This window comes from Caenorhabditis briggsae (assembly GCF_000004555.2).
Source record: "Caenorhabditis briggsae complete genome, chrII, whole genome shotgun sequence".
NCBI classification, from domain to species: Eukaryota; Metazoa; Nematoda; class Chromadorea; order Rhabditida; family Rhabditidae; genus Caenorhabditis; species Caenorhabditis briggsae.
Genome location: NC_013486.2, coordinates 957,869 through 975,143, shown reverse-complemented (window position 1 = coordinate 975,143; position 17,275 = coordinate 957,869). Strand labels below are relative to the sequence as shown.

At 40.9% G+C, this 17,275-nt stretch overlaps 2 protein-coding genes across 2 annotated transcripts; one reads left to right on the top strand and one right to left on the bottom strand.

Moving 5' to 3' along the window:
- On the top strand, positions 1-2,739 carry CBG25455 (the record flags this gene model as incomplete). Its single annotated transcript, XM_045241700.1, has 6 exons — positions 1-10; positions 220-686; positions 739-859; positions 1,292-1,396; positions 2,121-2,386; positions 2,440-2,739. 6 exons carry the CDS (start codon positions 1-3, stop codon positions 2,737-2,739), a joined length of 1,269 nt encoding a protein of 422 aa, XP_045097977.1.
- Positions 2,740-3,922: 1,183 nt separating this feature from the next.
- Positions 3,923-17,213, bottom strand: CBG00879 (the record flags this gene model as incomplete). The annotated part of the gene is made up of 10 exons (XM_002629620.1): positions 3,923-4,120; positions 4,325-4,484; positions 10,540-10,613; positions 11,268-11,918; positions 12,372-13,496; positions 14,281-14,330; positions 14,589-14,877; positions 15,553-15,679; positions 16,896-16,979; positions 17,125-17,213. Coding segments are annotated over 10 exons (2,847 nt in total), but the record flags the coding sequence as incomplete, so codon positions are not given.
- Between the last annotated feature and the right edge of the window lie 62 nt (positions 17,214-17,275).

Sequence of the window (17,275 nt, the reverse complement as noted above, 5' to 3'; positions counted from 1 at the left end):
ATGCCAATCGGTACGTTTTTTTCCCATGTTTTATGGGATTTAATCAACTTGTACGGGTGTTAGAACCCATTCCATGGCGCGTGTGTCGTCGCCATGGAGATGAATGGGCGGAGCTTCACCGAAAGTCACTTTTAGAGGATTTGGGTTCTGTGAAAATCTTTGATATACTATTTTTTTTTTGGTTTTTTGAGAATCTTTTTCAATTCTTTATGATTTCAGGACCTCGAATGGTGGATCCAGTAGCCCAGCCACCGCCAGAAACCACTACAGTACCCCCAAATTTGTGCTGTGGCTTTCTAAGATTCCTGTTCTGTGGCGAAAACTCTGCTAAAGTGCAACCAATTGAGGAGGCATCCGAGAGATCTCAGGAATCTCAAAACGAGGATTCAAATCCCCCAGAAGCTCCAGAGGCGGCTCCAGAATCCACAGGAGTGCTCCCAAAACTATTCACAGCGATCAAGGAGAAAGTAATTGGTACAAGTCATCCGGCGCATTCCGAAAAGACGCATCCAACACGAATCATTCCGATCAATGAAACAACACCAGAGCCACGTCACGAGTTTGATGATTGGCATTTAGGAGAAGCTAGGGCTCCAGAAATTCAAATTACCGCCGAGAATGCGAAAGAGCATCAGGAGAAATTGCTCAAGATTCTTCATGGATATGATTGCAGGCAGAAGTATATGGTAAGGACGGAAAGCTGTGGCCGGCCGTGTCAAGGACCAAATATTTTTTCAGGCTCGCCTCCAACTCATCCTTCAGGGACACTTAATTTGTGAGCCATGCTGCTCTAGAAGCCACTGTCCGGATATGCAGAAATCGCTGATCCAACTGATACGTTGCCGGGCATATTGTGAAGGTAGGGGGTTTGAGCTCAATTATCTCTGCTCCTGTGAAAAATATCAAAATTTTGTTAACTGATGTTAAGGATGTTATGATAAAAATTTTATCAGTTGGCAAACTGTCAATGTCTGTTTCAGGAAACGAGAAATTTGAGGTTGAAGTGCAAGTCTAGGGAAAGGGTGGTGTTCTACTTGGGCATAGGCTGAAAATGATCTGTAACTTTGTTGACAGAGAAGATACAGTATTCAAAATAATATCAATTTGTAGCTCTTGAACTGTTCTATCATATCCATTTTGTTTCCTCAGAAAATGTTGATTCTGAAAACAGTTAAGAGTCTTCCAGTTTTTGACCCATTTTTGGTCCATTTGTAGTCCGTTTTTTAAGGAGGGAAGACAGGAAAGGTTTTTGGAGGAAATGGGACCCAGCAACTCAAGATTACTATTACAGACGCCGAGCACTTCAACATGTTGACTCTCATCAAGCACTGGCGAGAATGCACCAATGGGGATTGTCTAGTCTGTGGACCATGCAAGAATCGGCAAGGGGAACCAGGTTGGTTTATTTTGTCTAGCTGATTTTTCTGGACGTATTCTCCGCGACTTAAACCTGAAAATCCGAATTTCTGAGGTATTGAGCTTCAAAATGAGTATAAACACGACCTATATTTGAAAAACAGTTTTTTAAAACAATTTTCGTGGTGGGACCCAAAAAAAAACATTTCTCCACACCTAGTCATGAGTATACTCATTTTGAAGCTCTTTTTGAGTTAAACCGATCGATAGTACTTTCATCAAAATTGAGCTGAAACTGGCTGAGTTACGTCATTTCCAAAGGCGCGAGAGTCAGAGAAACCAGACACACTGCGTCTCTAACCCTCTTTCTCAATGTAAACCGATTCTAGGCATGATTATACTCATTTTGAAGCTTTTGACAAGCCAAGTTCAAATCCACAATTATTTTTCGGATAGGACGCAAACAAAGAAAGTTACGATTAATTCAACATTTTCGAACAATTCCAAAATTTTCCAAATATGGTCATGTTTATACTCATTTTGAAGCTCTTTTTATGTCAAACCGATCGATAGTACTTTCATCAAAATTGAGCTGAAACTGGCTGAGTTATGTCATTTCCAAAAGCGCGAGAGTCAGAGAAACCAGACACCCTGCGTCTCTAACCCTCTTTCTCAATGTAGACCGATTCTAGGCATGATTATACTCATTTTGGAGCTCTTGATGAGCCTAGTTCAAATTTTCAATAAAAATTTTGATTTTTCAGCTCCAACTTCTGCTGATGCTCCAGAAGACCCAAGCACTCCACCTCTTGTCGAACCCCTATTCGTGGATTTCAATGGAAACCCATTTTTGCCGATGCCAGATATTCATCCACTCCCGCATTGGCGGAATTTCGTGCCCGACCGGCTCCGTGAGCATCTTCAGAGCTCAATCCACGTGGCGGTCAAGGAGAAGGCGATGATGATCGAGGAGAATGCGTTTTTGGCATCTGCGACACGAGGAGAATATTATGCGAGATTGGCGTTAGAGGTAGAGGACTAGAAAAAGACTACAAACTACAAACTACATAAAATTATTTTCAGATTTATGAATACAACCTCCCAGAATCTGAAAAGTTCCACGCTGCCCCGGATTCCTGGCAATCTCAGACTCCGCTGGCCACTCGGCATCAACAAATCATGAAACTATTCATCGTAATCAATCAGGACCCATTCCCTACGGAACCTGGAGCTCATTGGATCAATATGCCCTTGGACACTGCCATTAAATATGAGAAATTCTGGTTCGAGAAGTCGTCGAGCCAAAAAGTGTATTTCAAGGAAATGAGAAATCGTGCCGGCCACCATCACTCCCAGAATCGTGTGATGCCTTTGTTTTTGTGAACTGCGAACCTTTTTTGTTCAATGGAGCGCGCTTTTTGAACGCTATGCGATTTTTTATCGATTTTTGTCGTTTTTCGAACTTCTCACTGATTACTATTGCGTATTAGGCTCGAGCACACATTTTACGTGCTTTTTGAAAGCAGAAACAGCCAAAAATACGCAAAAATTGGTTTTTGCTCAGTGGAGCGCCGTTGCGCGCCCTGAAAATTTGAAAAACTGAAATTTCTGTTTTTTTTTCCTAACTGGCAGAAAACGTTTTTCAATTGTTCAATAACTATTTTCTGTTGGAAAACTCTAGAAATTAATAAATTTCAGTTTTTCGAAAAAAAAACAAATTTCTATCAATATTCATCGTTTTTTTCGTCAATGTTTTCGCTTTTTAGGCTCAAAAACACACTTTTTACGCGCTTTTCTAGAAAAAAAACGGTCAAAAAAATGCAAAAAGTCTAGTTCAGTCGCGCGCGCTTGCGCGGCGCGAAAATTCGAAAAATACGATTTTCAGCTAATTTTCATCGAGTTTTCATAGTTTTTTCAAAACGTTCATCGCTTAATATTGCTTTTCGGGCTTAGAACACACATTTTTAGCGATTTTCGTCGGGAACACAGCCAAAAATGCGTTTAGTTCAATGGAGCGCGCTTGCATTGCGCCTAACTTTCAAAAATCCGATTTTCAGCCAAATTTTATCGATTTTCATCGTTTTTCTGCCGATAAAACTGTTAATTAAGTTAGAAGAGACAAAAATTCCAATTTTTCGAATCTCGGTGCCGCGCAAGCGCGCTCCGCTGCACGAAAAGTTTGCAGTTCGAAATTCGATTTTTTTTTTCAAGCCCATTTTAACTCTTTTTTTCGCAAATTCTTAAAAATAATTTCTGTGAAATAAACATTCATTTTCTTTTTTTATCGATTTTTTAATTTTCTGTAATTTCAGCACGGTTTATTCCAGGTTTTCAAAAAAACAGAAGAAAATTAGGGGAGTTTTACTTGGGTTTTTTTGAAGGGGCAACGAGATACCCAAATTATACTGAAAAAATAAAAATTCACAACTCGGGGGTTTGGCGGGAAATTCAACATTTTCAAAATTTTCGAAATTTTCAAAAATCGAAAAGAAGAAAAACATGCAAAAAAGATATCATTTTTCGGGTGTGTGGGCGGAGAAAAAAAAAATCAATAACCCTGCTTCAGTGCTTCGTCGTATGCTTCAATTTTCGTCGTATGCTTCAATTCTCGGTATTGAGCGGCAACTTCGCCGGCTAGACTGGCGACGGCTTCTGGAGACGCGTTGGGTCCGCAACACGAGAAGACGTCCTCTTCTGTGTAGCTTTGGTTGTTGAGACGGAGACAGTACACGTGGAACCACTGGCTGCAGTCCGAGCACGACACCTGGAAGAGAAAAATTGGGGGTTTCTAGGCTATATGGGGCTCAAAATCAGTAAATTTGGATTTCTAGGCCATGGGCTAATTTTTAGGCAACGAAACTAGCTGTGTTGATTTCAGCTGTTAACCAGCTTCAAAATGAGTATACTTAAGCTTAGTTTCCTTTGAATTTGGTTTTCTAGGCCAGCTAGCGTTTTCTAGGCCACTCACCCATTGCAAATCCTTCCGCCTTTCCAATTTCACACACAAACAGTGCGACAGTTTCGCCACGCCGCACTTTTCCTTGTCCGCATCATCCGAATCGTCGCCGTTCTTCTTCTGTAATATCTTGGTAAAATTGATTTTGGACTTCTCGGCCACCAGTGGATTTCTAGGCCATGACATTGAAACCATCAGATTTGGTATTCAATGGGCTTTGAAATGAGTATAATCATGCCTAGGTTTGAAACAAGTCGACATTCTAGGCCACGGGTGTCGGATCCTAGGCCACCGTGGTATGGGGTCAAAACGGGGCGCAAGGATAACGGTGAAAAACGCTGTAGGGTAGTTTTTAGCGGGGAATTCGAATTCACAAGTTTCAAGTTGAAAAAATTAAGATTTCAAAAGTTAGGCCGGGGTGTCGGATCCTAGGCCACCAGTGGTATGGGGTCAAAACGGGGCGCAAGGATGACGGTGAAAAACGCTATAGGGTAGTTTTTAGCGGGGAATTCGAATTCACAAGTTTCAGTCAAAACAATTGGAGAATAAGAAAGTTAGGCCATGGGTGTCGGATTCTAGGCCACGAAATTTTTACCGTTTTTACCATCGCTTCGTTCTCGCCTAATTGAAATTATCGATTGATTGATTTTCCCGGCCCTGAAAATATCCGAGTAATTATAGGTTTTCTATGGGTTTTTAAGGATTTTGAACGATTCAGATGAGTCGATTAACTTCTTTGAATTTTCGATTTTTTTTTGGGGTTTTCTTGGAAATTCCAATTTTTCCAAAATTCGTAAAACTTAGGAATTTCTGGATTTTTAAAATGATTTTTTTTTCAGATTTTTCTAGAATTTGAAATTTCAGAAATCCTAAGCTTTCTATATTTTCAGATTTTCTAATTTTTCTAGAACTTGGAATTTTTGGAAAAGTTTCAATTTAAGAATTCCTGAAAATTAGTCTTCTGAAATTTGCTGGAATTTCCAATTTTTCTGAGGATATGAACTTTTTTTATATTTTCCTAAAATTTTGATTTTTCTAAAAATCCTGGATTTCTCAGTTTTTCGAGTTTTTCGAATTTTCGAATTTCTTTTCCCAAAATGTTTGGATTCTTAGGTTTTTCTGAAATTTCGAACTTTTGGAGAATTTCCAAATCTAAGTTTTAAAATTTCCTGGAATTTGGGTTTTTTTTGGTTTTTCTGAGGATACAGAAATTCTGAATTTTTGAATTTTTGGATTTTTTTTCCGGTTTTTCGGGTCTCCCTTAAATTTTCTGTGGAAAAACGAACCTTCTAGCCCTTCTGGAAGCCGAGATATAGCATTTGAAGTTTTGGAGAGACGCACACAACGAGACACGCTGCGTCTCTAACTCTAGCTGTCTGCGTCTCTCCTAAACTTTAAATGACCGTATCTCGGCTTGTAGGAAAGCTAGGAACTTGGTTTTCGAACCAAAATGATCCCTATAAAACCAGACAAAAATATGAATTATTGTGAAAATTCGAAAATCTGAAAAATCTAAAAATCCAAAGAATTGAGGAATTCAGGAAACCAGGAATCCAGGAACCGCTGAGGATATGAACTTTTTGGATTTTTTCCTAAAATTTTGATTTTCCTAAAAATCCTGGATTTCTCAGTTTTTCGAGTTTTTCGAATTTTCGAATTTCTTTTCCCAAAATGTTTGGATTCTTAGGTTTTTCTGAAATTTCGAACTTTTGGAGAATTTCCAAATCTAAGTTTTAAAATTTCCTGGAATTTGGGTTTTTTTTGGTTTTTCTGAGGAAACAGAAATTCTGAATTTTTGGATTTTTGGTTTTTTTTCCGGTTTTTCGGGTCTCCCTTAAATTTTCTGTGGAAAAACGAACCTTCTAGCCCTTCTGGAAGCCGAGATATAGCATTTGAAGTTTTGGAGAGACGCAGACAACGAGACACGCTGCGTCTCTAACTCTAGCTGTCTGCGTCTCTCCTAAACTTTAAATGACCGTATCTCGGCTTGTAGGAAAGCTAGGAACTTGGTTTTCGAACCAAAATGATCCCTATAAAACCAGAGAAAAGTATGACTTATTGTGAAGAATCGAAAATCTGAAAAATCTAAAAATCCGAAGAATTGAGGAATCCAGGAATCCAGGAACCGCTGAGGATATGAACTTTTTGGATATTTTCCCAAAATTTTGATTTTTCTAAAAATCCTGGATTTCTCAGTTTTTCGAGTTTTTCGAATTTTCTGGATGTTTAGGTTTTTCTGAAATTTCGAACTTTTGGAGAATTTTCAAATCTAAGTTTTAAAATTTCCTGGAATTTGGGTTTTTTTTTTGGTTTTTCAAAAATAAGCTGAAATTTCTGAAAATCTGATTTTTTGGATTTTCTGGTTTTCCTAGAATTTGAAATTCTCTAATTTCAGGATTTCAAGATTTCCAACTATTACTCTTGTCCGAAACCAATGCACGTTGCGGCCGAGAAAACAACGGTGGGCGGAGCTTAGCTCCCACAGAGAGAACCTTACTGTATTTTTCAAATTATTGCACGCGCCTTTAATACAGTACCTCAACATTTATCGAATTTTCTCAAATTTCTCTCATTTTTTCGCTTGTTTCTGTCTAATTTTGTGTAATTCTTATAAATCTTTAATTTATTTTTCTTATAAAATAGAAAAAAAACAGCCAAATAGGGCCCAAAATAAAAAAACGTCCGAGGTACGGTATTTAAAGGCGCATGCATCAATTTGTTTTTTCGCTGTGCGACCGACGATGCGATTTTGAGTAAATTTTAGGCCGCAGCGTGCATTGATTTCGGACGAGAGTAATATTTCGTCATTTTCGATGTTTCAATTTTTCTAAAAATCCAGCGAAAAAGAAAAAAAGGACTGGAACAAAAAAAGCATACTTGTAACGGCCCGGGCCCGGCCCGGCGGGCCTGTTATTCCAGAGGTTTTGAAAATTTCAAAAAACACATAAGGGGGGACCCTTATGTGATTTTTTTCGATCAAAAAATTTTTTTCGAGTTTTTTAAAATATTTTTCGATCAAACAGACAAACAATCCAAAAAGCACCAAAAAAATATAGAAAATTGTATTGAGAGCTCAAAATTCAGTTAAAAATGACAAAATTTTTGCTATCGGGCCTTCCGGGCCGGCCCGGAATTTTACAAGTATGAATAAAAGACACTCTCTGTGAGCAGTGATCGATTCGCTGCATGTGTTAGCCACTTTTCTTTTCGCCCTCTCACTCTCTCGCTTCTCGTCTGCGTCATCTCCCGAGAGAACACTCTCTACGCCCTGCTTGTCAGCTGGGACGACGAGGATGTACACCCGGAGAGGCGCAGACGACGAGAGACACACAGAGAGAGTAGGAAAAAGGTCTGATGACAGAACCTCGTTGCTGTGTTTTTTGGGCATTCAGGAGGAGGAACCTTGTGCGATGGAGCGCATTTGCTGAGGAAAATGAAAAATAGCACAAAAAAAATAGATAGTCCACAATCATGGAAAAATGAAAAACTGAATTTCGAAAAGTCTAAGAAATCTTAAAACATCAAAAAAAATCTGAAAATTTGAAGATTCTGAAAGTTCTGAAACAATAAGAATCCTGAAACTCTTTAAAAATCCAAAATTGAACCAAAATAAAATTTTTTTTCATGATTTGACAAGACTAAGAATTTTAAACATTTCTGCGGAAAAACGAACCTTCTAGCTCGTCTGGCTCGTCTAGCTCTAGCTCGTCTAGCTCGTCATCTGGAAGCCGAGATACAGCCATTTGAAGTTCTGGAGAGACGCAGACGACGAAACACGCTGCGTCTCTAACTCTAACTGCCTGCGTCTCTTCAAAACTTTGAATGACTGTACTTCGGCTCCTAGGAGAGCTAGAAAGTTGGTTTTGGAACCAAAATGATCCCTATAAAACCAGAGAAAAATGTGACTTATTGTGAAAATTCGAAAATCTGAAAAATCTAAAAATCCAAAGAATTGAGGAATCCAGGAATCCAGGAATCTAGAGAATCCAAGAAGTCTAAAAACCCTAAAATCCAGATACCCTCAACCAGCATCCACCCGTCATCTCTTTTTTTTTTAATTTTCCATAGAAACGTCATAAAGAAATAATTAAATAACTAACTTTTTCGCAAATTTCGAGTTTTTCAGCAAATATCAGCTTCCGAAACACTTAAAAACGCTTTTAACCAGTATTTCATCATGAAGACATCTTTTAAAATCCAGAAAATCAGCTGAGTTCAGTGGAGCGCAGTTGCGCGGCGCCGAAATTCAAAAATTCGATTTCCAGCCAAATTTTATCGATTTTGGTCGTTTTCCCGGAATTTTCGTTGTTTATCATTGCTTTTCTGGATCAAACACACAGCTTACGCGGTTTTTGAGCTGAAAAACAGCCCAAAATACAAAAAATACATTTAGTTCGATAGAGCGCGCTTGCGCGGCGGTAAAACTTCAAAAATCCGATTTTCAGCCAAATTTTATCGGTTTTTTTCGGAATCCTGAATGATTATTATCGTTATTAGGCTCGAACACACATTTTAAGTGCAAAAAGCAAACAGTTTGTGGGAAAAATTGAAACAAAAATGTTTTTTTTTTCGAAAAATTCCAGTATTTAATTTTTTTTCTCAAATTTCGAGCTTTTCAACAAATAATAGCTTTGGAAACACTCAAAAACCCCTTTTTACTAATTTTTCATCATAAAAAAAGCTTTTAAAATCCGGAAAACTCGGTTTTTCCAATTTCGGCGCCGCGCAAGCGCGCTCCGCTGAACAAAAAGCTTGCAGGTCGATTTTCAAAATTCGGGTTTTTTTCTCTTTTTTCATGAATTTTCTCAATTATTTCTGTGAAATAAAAATTTTCCTTTTTTATCGATTTTTCAATTTTCTGAAATTTCAGCAAAAAAAACAACATTTTCTCATCGGGATTACTGTTTATTCCGGGTTTTTCACAACAAGAAAAAATAGGAAGAAAAAAGGCACCACACACACATTTTCGAACAGAAAAAAATACGAAGAAAAAATTAGGCGGGAAAAAGGGGCGTGGCTAGAGGGCATTAACGGGGAAAAAAGGGGGCGTGGCTTGAGGCATTTTGGCTGAGTGTGAGTGAGAAATGAAAAACGGGAGGACTGAGGACCATTTGAGTGTTTGGAGCAGAAACTGGGATCAAAAAAGGGGCGGCGGGGCTTTGGGGCGGAAAATCGGGATGGTGTGAGAGGAAAAAAAGGGGCGGGGCTTAGTGTGATTATGTGTAAAGGTAGATATTTTTTTTCTCAAAAAAGGGGCGGGGTTGGGGGAGTTTTACTCGGGTTTTTACTGTAAAAATAATAATAAATTCACAACGCGTTGGTTGGGCGGGAAATTCAAAAAATTCAAAGTTTTGAATTTTTCAAAAATCAATAAAAAGAAAAAAAATGAAAAAAAAACAAATTTTTTTTGGGTGTGTGTGGGCTTGGTTAGGGCGGAAAAAAAAATCAATAACCCGCTATTAGGATCAAAATAGAGACGAGAGTGGACCAATGTGTGTGGGGAAGATTTTCGGGTGAAGAGAAAATAGGGAAAAATCGATATTTTCAGATTTTTCGAAAATCTGAAAATTTGGGAAAAAAAATGTGAAATGCTACCTCGGTGTTACTAATTATGTGTGTTATATATTCCTGGGGGCTAGAAGAAAGAAAACGGCGGGAAGTTAAATAACTCAAAAAAAAAAATTTTTTTCAAAAAAATTTTTTAGGCGGGAAATTCGGGAAAAAAATTGCAAAAATTCAAATTCGCTCCAGTGATTCGATTTTCTCCTGATGCCTCAGGTCTCGGTATTGGGCGGCAACTTCGCCGGCCAGACTGGCGACGGCTTCTGGCGACGCGTTGGGTCCACAACACGAGAAGACGTCCTCTTCTGCGTAGCTTTGGTTGTTGAGACGGACACAGTACACGTGGAACCACTGGCTGCAGTCCGAGCACGACACCTGGAAGAGAAAAAATTGGGGGGGGGGGGGGGGTTTTCTAGGCTATATGGGACTCAAAATCAGTGAATTTGGATTTCTAGGCCGTGGGCGAATTTCTAGGCCATTAAACTTCTACCATTCGATTCGTCTGCCAATGCACTTTCAAATGAGTATACTCAAGCCCACTTTCCTTTGAATTTGGTTTTCTAGGCCACTATAGATTTTTCTAGGCCACCAGACTTACCCATTGCAAATCCTTCCGCCTTTCCAATTTCACACACAAACAGTGCGACAGTTTCGCCACGCCGCACTTCTCCTTGTCCGCATCATCCGAATCGTCGCCGTTCTTCTTCTGTAATATCTTGGAAAATTTGATTTTGGATTTCTCGGCCACCAGTGGATTTCTAGGCCGTGAAATTCATACCATCAGATTTGGTTTTCGATGGGCTTTCGAACGAGTATAATCATGCCTAGGTTTGAAACAGGTTGAATTCCTAGGCCACGGGTGTCGGATTCTAGGCCACTATTGGTTATGGGTCAAAACGCGTCCTAGGGGAGCTGGAGATAAACGTTCTAGAGTAGTTTTTTGCAAGGAATTCGAATTTACAAGTTTCAAGTGTGGAAGATGAAGATTTAAAAAGTTAGGCCATGGGTGTCGGATTCTAGGCCACCAGTGGATTTCTAGGCCGTGAAATTCAAACCATTGGATTTGCCTTTGAATGGGCTTTCAAACGAGTATAATCATGCCTAGGTTTGAAACAGGTTGAATTCCTAGGCCACGGGTGTCGGATTCTAGGCCATGGGTGGTTTTGGGCCAAAAAGGGTCACAGGGAAGCCGGGAAAACGCGTCTAGGGTAGTTTTTTGCAAGGAATTCGATTTTGCAGGCTTCACGGGAGAAAAATAACGATTAACAAAGTTAGGCCAGGGTTGTCGGATTCTAGGCCACGAGGCGGATTTAGGCCCAAAACGGTCCAATTTGAACGTTTAAAAATGGTTTCCGGGGTCAAATTTTATGGGGAATTCAATAAGATTGCTCACCCTTCCACGTCGCTGCTGCTTTCTCGGCTGCGGCTCCTGCTCACTTCCATCGTCGTCGACAGCTCGTTTCCGACGCGACGACGTCGTTCCTTCACCATCGGTCCGTCGAGCTGCGGGCTTCCGGCGTGTCTTTGGCGTCTCCTTTTTCGACGTTTCATCATTTGCCACGTCTTCATCGTCCTTCCTCGGCTTCCTTGGCGACGTCGCCTTACGTGTAGATCGTCTCGACGTCTTCGCCTTCTTCTTACCGCCGTCATCTTCTGAATCCGATTCGGCCGACGACGCATCGTCCAACTGCTTCATTCGACGCTCTTTGGGTGACGACGTTGACGTCTTCTTTTTCTTCGAAGCAGAAGCGTCCGACGTCGATGGCGTCGCTCCAGATGACGTTGGCGCTCCAGAAGACGGTGTCATCGTTGCGGCGATCGCTTTGATCTTTTTGACGTTCTCCTTCACGACTTCCTCTACAGTATCTGCTGCTTTTTCTGCGTTTTCCTTGAGAGTGGATTCTGAAGGTGGCGTCACGTCTTCTGACGTCTTCTTGGGAATCGGAGAACTCAGAGGAGTGGGACCAGTGGAGACGACGGCAGACGGGGTGGATTGCGCTTCCATTCGTGGCGTCGTCGATTGGCGAAGATCGATTTCGGGTTCCTGGAAAAAATTGTTTTCTAAAAATGGTCCAAAATCGAAAATTTCCTAGATGGCCGAGTTTTGGATTTTCTAGGCCACCAGTGAATTTCTAGGCCACGAAATTTATACCATTGGATTTGTCTCGCATTGGGCTTTCAAACGAGTATAATCATGCCTAGGTTCAACGCAAGTTGAATTTCTAGGCCACGGGTATCGGATCCTAGGCCACCGGTGGTTTCGGGCCAAAACGGGCCGCAAGGGGAGCCAGGGGAAATCGTCCTAGGGTAGTTTTTTGCGAGGAATTCGAATTCACAAGTTTCAAGTCGGAAAAATGAAGATTTAAAAAGTTAGGCCGGGGGTGTCGGATTCTAGGCCACCAGTGGTTTTTAGGCCGTAAAAGGCCTAAAATGGCTCGTTTTGGACGTTTGAAAAGGGGTGCCAGGGTCAAATTGCATGGGGGAATTCGATTTTTACCTTAACAACGTCGTCTGGCGATGGTGTCGGTGTGGATTCCGTCTCCTCGCCTTCCATCTCCTCCATCTCCTCCTCCTCGGCGTCTTCGGCATCTGGCGATTCTGGAGCATTTTCTGGAGCAGCAGGGGCGACCACGTCTTCTGGAGATTCTGCGGCAATCTGTGGGACTTGTGGAGCATCGTCATCTTCCGTGCCAACGACATCGATCTCGCTCTCTTCCGAATCCGTACGTCGTCTCGAGAAGTTGTTGTCGGTGGTGGATCCCGAGCTCGCCGAGTGTCTCTCCTCGTCAATGTCGATTCGCTCGCGGCCCGGCGCATGAGCAATCACTCCGATGTGTCCGTGGCCCCCACCGGCCCCGGCAATCGGCACCACATCCACCGCTCGCCTCACCGGCGTCAAATAATGCTGATAATGGCACTTTCCATATGCGTAATTGCTGAAAGTGGCCAACTGAACCGCGTGGTAGAAGCTGAACGACGTCGGGCTGAAAGCTTGAAGCTGTCCATTACGCGCCGCCGCATCTGCCAACGGCTCCACCTTCTCATGAGCCACGTTCAGGGATCGTAGATGGTTGATGTAGTGCTGCTCAGAGTTCAGCGGATTCCGTGCCCTCGGTTTCCAGATTCCCGACGTCGGCGGTGTTGCCGTAGATCGAAAAGCGCTCGTCTCACTGTGCACCCACGGCATGGTGTCCTTTTTCGGGGATCCATCGGCTGCCAACTGCTCTACTAGGTCGTTCAGCTCAACAGTCTTCTCCTGCTCGTCCTCGGCCGCCAAAAACTCGGCCATTGGTTCGCAAAACTCAGCCAGCTCCTTCGTTTCGGCGTCATCAGCGCACTGCTTTCTCAATAGTTCCAATTTCTGGTCCCGGGTCAAGAATTGGGTGTACACACAGCAGTGAACGCTGAGCAGCTCGGTGACGGCGTCTTTGTGCGCTTCGAGAGCGGGAATTTGAACGAGGAGCCGCGCGTATTGCTCCATGAGCTTGTCCGCAAACTGTTTCGACACGCGGGTTAAACGGTGACGTGACAGATTCTTGGGATCGTCGAAACGCGATTCGTGCGGCGCTTTGGCGGGTGCGTTCAGCAGAATAATCGATGAGGACGACGATGATGATGTGCACTGAAAATCGATAAATTAGTGAAAATTCCGAAAATTCGCTTTGAAATGGCCAAAAAACCAGGTGGCCGAGTTTTTGGCATTTCTAGGCCACTATCAATTTTTGAGATTTTTTTGATTTTTTTCTGCTCAATAGCGCTAAAAGCCACTAGAATTCATGAAAAAGTCCCTGAAATCCCTAAAAAGTACCTAAAACCCCTCGAAAACAGCCCAAAAACACCCGTGGCCGAGTTTTCAGATTTTCTAGGCCACCAATCTCCAAAACCATCGATTTTCAGAGATTTTTTGCCGGAATAACACTTAAAATGACTAGAATTCATTAAACAGCCATAAGATGCATAAAAAAGCGTCTAAACATCAACGAAAAACGCCAAAAACATCCATGGCCGAGTTTTTGCAATTTCTAGGCCACTAATGTTTTATTTTCAGTATTTTTAGATTTTTTTTAGTTATTTAAATAGCTAGAATTCATTGAAAATAACCTAAAATACTTTAAAAAGTCCTTAAAAACCCTTAGAAACGCCCAAAAACACCCGTGGCCGAGTTTCCCGATTTTCTAGGCCACCATCAATTTTGATGATTTTGGAGACATTTTTGCTGAAATAATACTCTTAAAATGACTAGAATTCGATAAATAGACCATGGAACTTTCAAAAAGCCTCCTAAACCGCTCAAAAACGCCGAAAACACCCATGACCGAGTTTTTGGCATTTTCTAGGCCACCAAACTCCAAAACCTCCAAAAACAGCCAAAATTTTTCGATTAAAATTCTCAGAAAAACCCCTACCGGCATCTGCTCTGAATCCGTCAACGATCCATTTGACGTCGATCCGTTGACTGGACTGGAAGTGGGCGGAGCCGAGGACGAGGTGGCGACCGACGTCGATGACGTGGCAGTGTCTCCAGAAGTCGATGGACCAGCTGTGGACGTCGATGGAGCGGTGTTGTTGGATTCAGAAGGTTCTGGAAGACCTGGAAAATATTGATTTTTTGAAAAATTCGAATTTTCTGGCTTAAAAATCTCTCTTTTCAATTTCCAAAACCAAAAAAACACCCCAAAATCGATTTTTGACCTTAAAACAATCAATTTCTCACCATTATTCGTCGAATCCGCCTCCATGACCTGCGTGGCAGCGGGAAGCGGCTCCGAATGGTCCCTGACGCCTAAGTCGCGCACAATCGACTCCTTGGACAACACTTTGACCTTCCGATCCTTGATATTCAGCACTTTCCGGCCCAGCACCGTATCCTCATCGGCCATATCGACGATGAACGCAAAGTCCGCTTCTGGATGAGCAATTTCAGCGCCCGCCGGATGACTCAGACTGTTTCGGTGGCCGAATTTCACGACTTGACCGATTTCGAGGATGTGTCGCTCTTCTTTCTGCAAAAAAAAATGATAAAAAATGCGAAAATTTGAAATTTTTTGAGGTGGCCGAGTTTTGAAATTTCTAGGCCATCAGCTGATTTTTTCAATGAAAATATGTTGAGAAAGCGATCCTCAAAACAGAAATCCACAGAACAGGCAAAAATGCCAGAAAAATCCGAGAAAAACGACCAAAATTCAAAATTTTCGCGGTGGCCGAGTTTTGGATTTCTAGGCCACCAAACACTTTTCGGCTTGAATTTTCGCGATTTTTGTGTCAAAACTCGCTATTTTCTCGTCTACTTAGCATGAAAAATAAAAAAAAACTCTTCCGGAATTTTTCAAAAAAAAATTTTTTTTTGAAAATTTTGATTTTTTCGAGAAAGATAGATTTAAAAGCATCTGGAAATCTGAGAAATCAATGGAAATGGGCAGAAAATACACGAAAATTCATGAAAATTGAGCCAAAAATCGGCAATTTCCAAAGTGACCGAGTTTTCGAATTTTCTAGGCCACCAGTGTCATTTTTAGATGAAAAAAAGGTGAGAAGGCATCGAGAAGCTCAAAAAATCAATAAAAAATGAGCCAAAAATTCAAAATTTTCGCGGTGGCCGAGTTTTGAATTTCTAGGCCACCACTCAAATTCGGGCTCATTTTGAAGCTGCTCCGCATGGCAAATCTCCCCAAACTTACACACAGCCGTCGATCGTTGATGTACGTGCCGTTCTCCGAGTGATCCTCTATACGGTAGATCAAATTTTTCGCCAAATTACTGTAGGTGACGTCGATGTGCGCGTGGTGTCGCGAGATGTTGACGTCTCTGCAAGAAGCATAGATTTTATTGATTTTTTCAATATTTTTTTCAGTTTTTCAGCCAAGATCTTCGGTCCAGACAGAGAAAAAAGAACAATAATAATTCGTATAGATGTTTCTAGAGAATTGCGAATGTTCTCGAATATTCTAGACAGTTTTTTTTTCTAATTTCCGCTAATGGGAAAAATATGAAAAAATTAATAAAAATTTTTTTTTTTTAATAATGAATTATTGAGAAAACAACAAGCTGAAGCTGAAATTTCGACTAAAAATCGCAAATTTCTCGCCGCCGGTGGCCTAGAAATCCAAAAAAAAAAACTCGGCCAGCGCTCAGGTTGTGAAAATCGAAGAATTTCCAGGCGGCGCGGTAAATTCAAATTTTTCGTATAGAATTCGCCAATTTTTCAAAAATAAGAATCGAAAAAAACAAATTAATTTTCACCTGCTTTTAGCCGAAAAAAAATGCAGGTGAAAAATGAAAAAAAAAAATTCTCATGACTTTTCTTTTTCGATTTTTTCGAAAAAGAGTAGATCAAAGATTTTTGTAAAGTCTCAAAAAATTGGTGTAGATCAGAAAAAAATTTTCAAAAAAATTTTTTTTTTAAAGAACCGCAGTTTTTCAGCAAAATCCAGACACAAAAGTCATCAAAAAGCCTTCAAAATCGCGAAAATTCAAGCCGAAAACCGGTCGGTGGCCTAGAAATCCCAAACTCGGCCACCGCGAAAATTTTCAAATTTCGCTAACTTTAAGCAATTTTAAGGCATTTTAAGGCAATTTAAAGCGATTTCAAGTACTTTCTGATCATTTCAAGACTCTAAAAATCGATTTTTAAGCCTAAAAACTGATAATTCCAGTTTTTAGGCTTAAAAATTGTTTTTCTTTCTCAATTTTTAGGTGACTCAGAAAAGAAGGAAGAAAATTGAATTCGTACTAGTCATTAGAGTCGGCGAAAACACACTCAGAAACCTGCCTGCCTTTTTGTTCTCCCAACGGCGACGTGGTTGCCATGGAGCCAAAAGGCGGGGGGGGGGGGGGGAAGGCGAGAAAAAATGTGGGCGGAGCTTAGGAATTGAGAAAAAGAAAAAAAATAGATGGTTAGAAGAATTGGAAAACAGAAAATTAGACTTTTTCTGGAAAAAAAATTGAAAAAAATCGAAAAAAAAATTTGTTTTCGAAAAAATCGATATCGGAAAAAAGTGGGCGGAGCTTCTTGAAAACTCACTCTTTTTCGTCTTCTGACTCTCCGCGAAAAAATATAACATCGTTCGAAAGCGACCGGCCGAAGTTGGTTCTCTTGTTTTGCAGTCTGAAATTTTGGAAAATTTGAATTTTTAGAAAAAAAATTTTAATTCTTGAATATTTTTTTCCAATTTTTCTAATTTTAAAATCAATTTTAGGGGTTCCTGACCCTAAAAAATCGATTTTTCAGGTTATTTTCAGCGAAAACTCACGAAACGATCGCTTTCAACAGCTCATCGTCGGTGGGCGGTTCGGTTCTCGGTGGGCCCGTGTTCCGTGCCAATCGACGAAGAAATAGTTGGTCCTGGCTGTTCATTGAGTTTTAATTTCAGCGCATTCCCTGGCCCTGAAAACAGAAAAGTT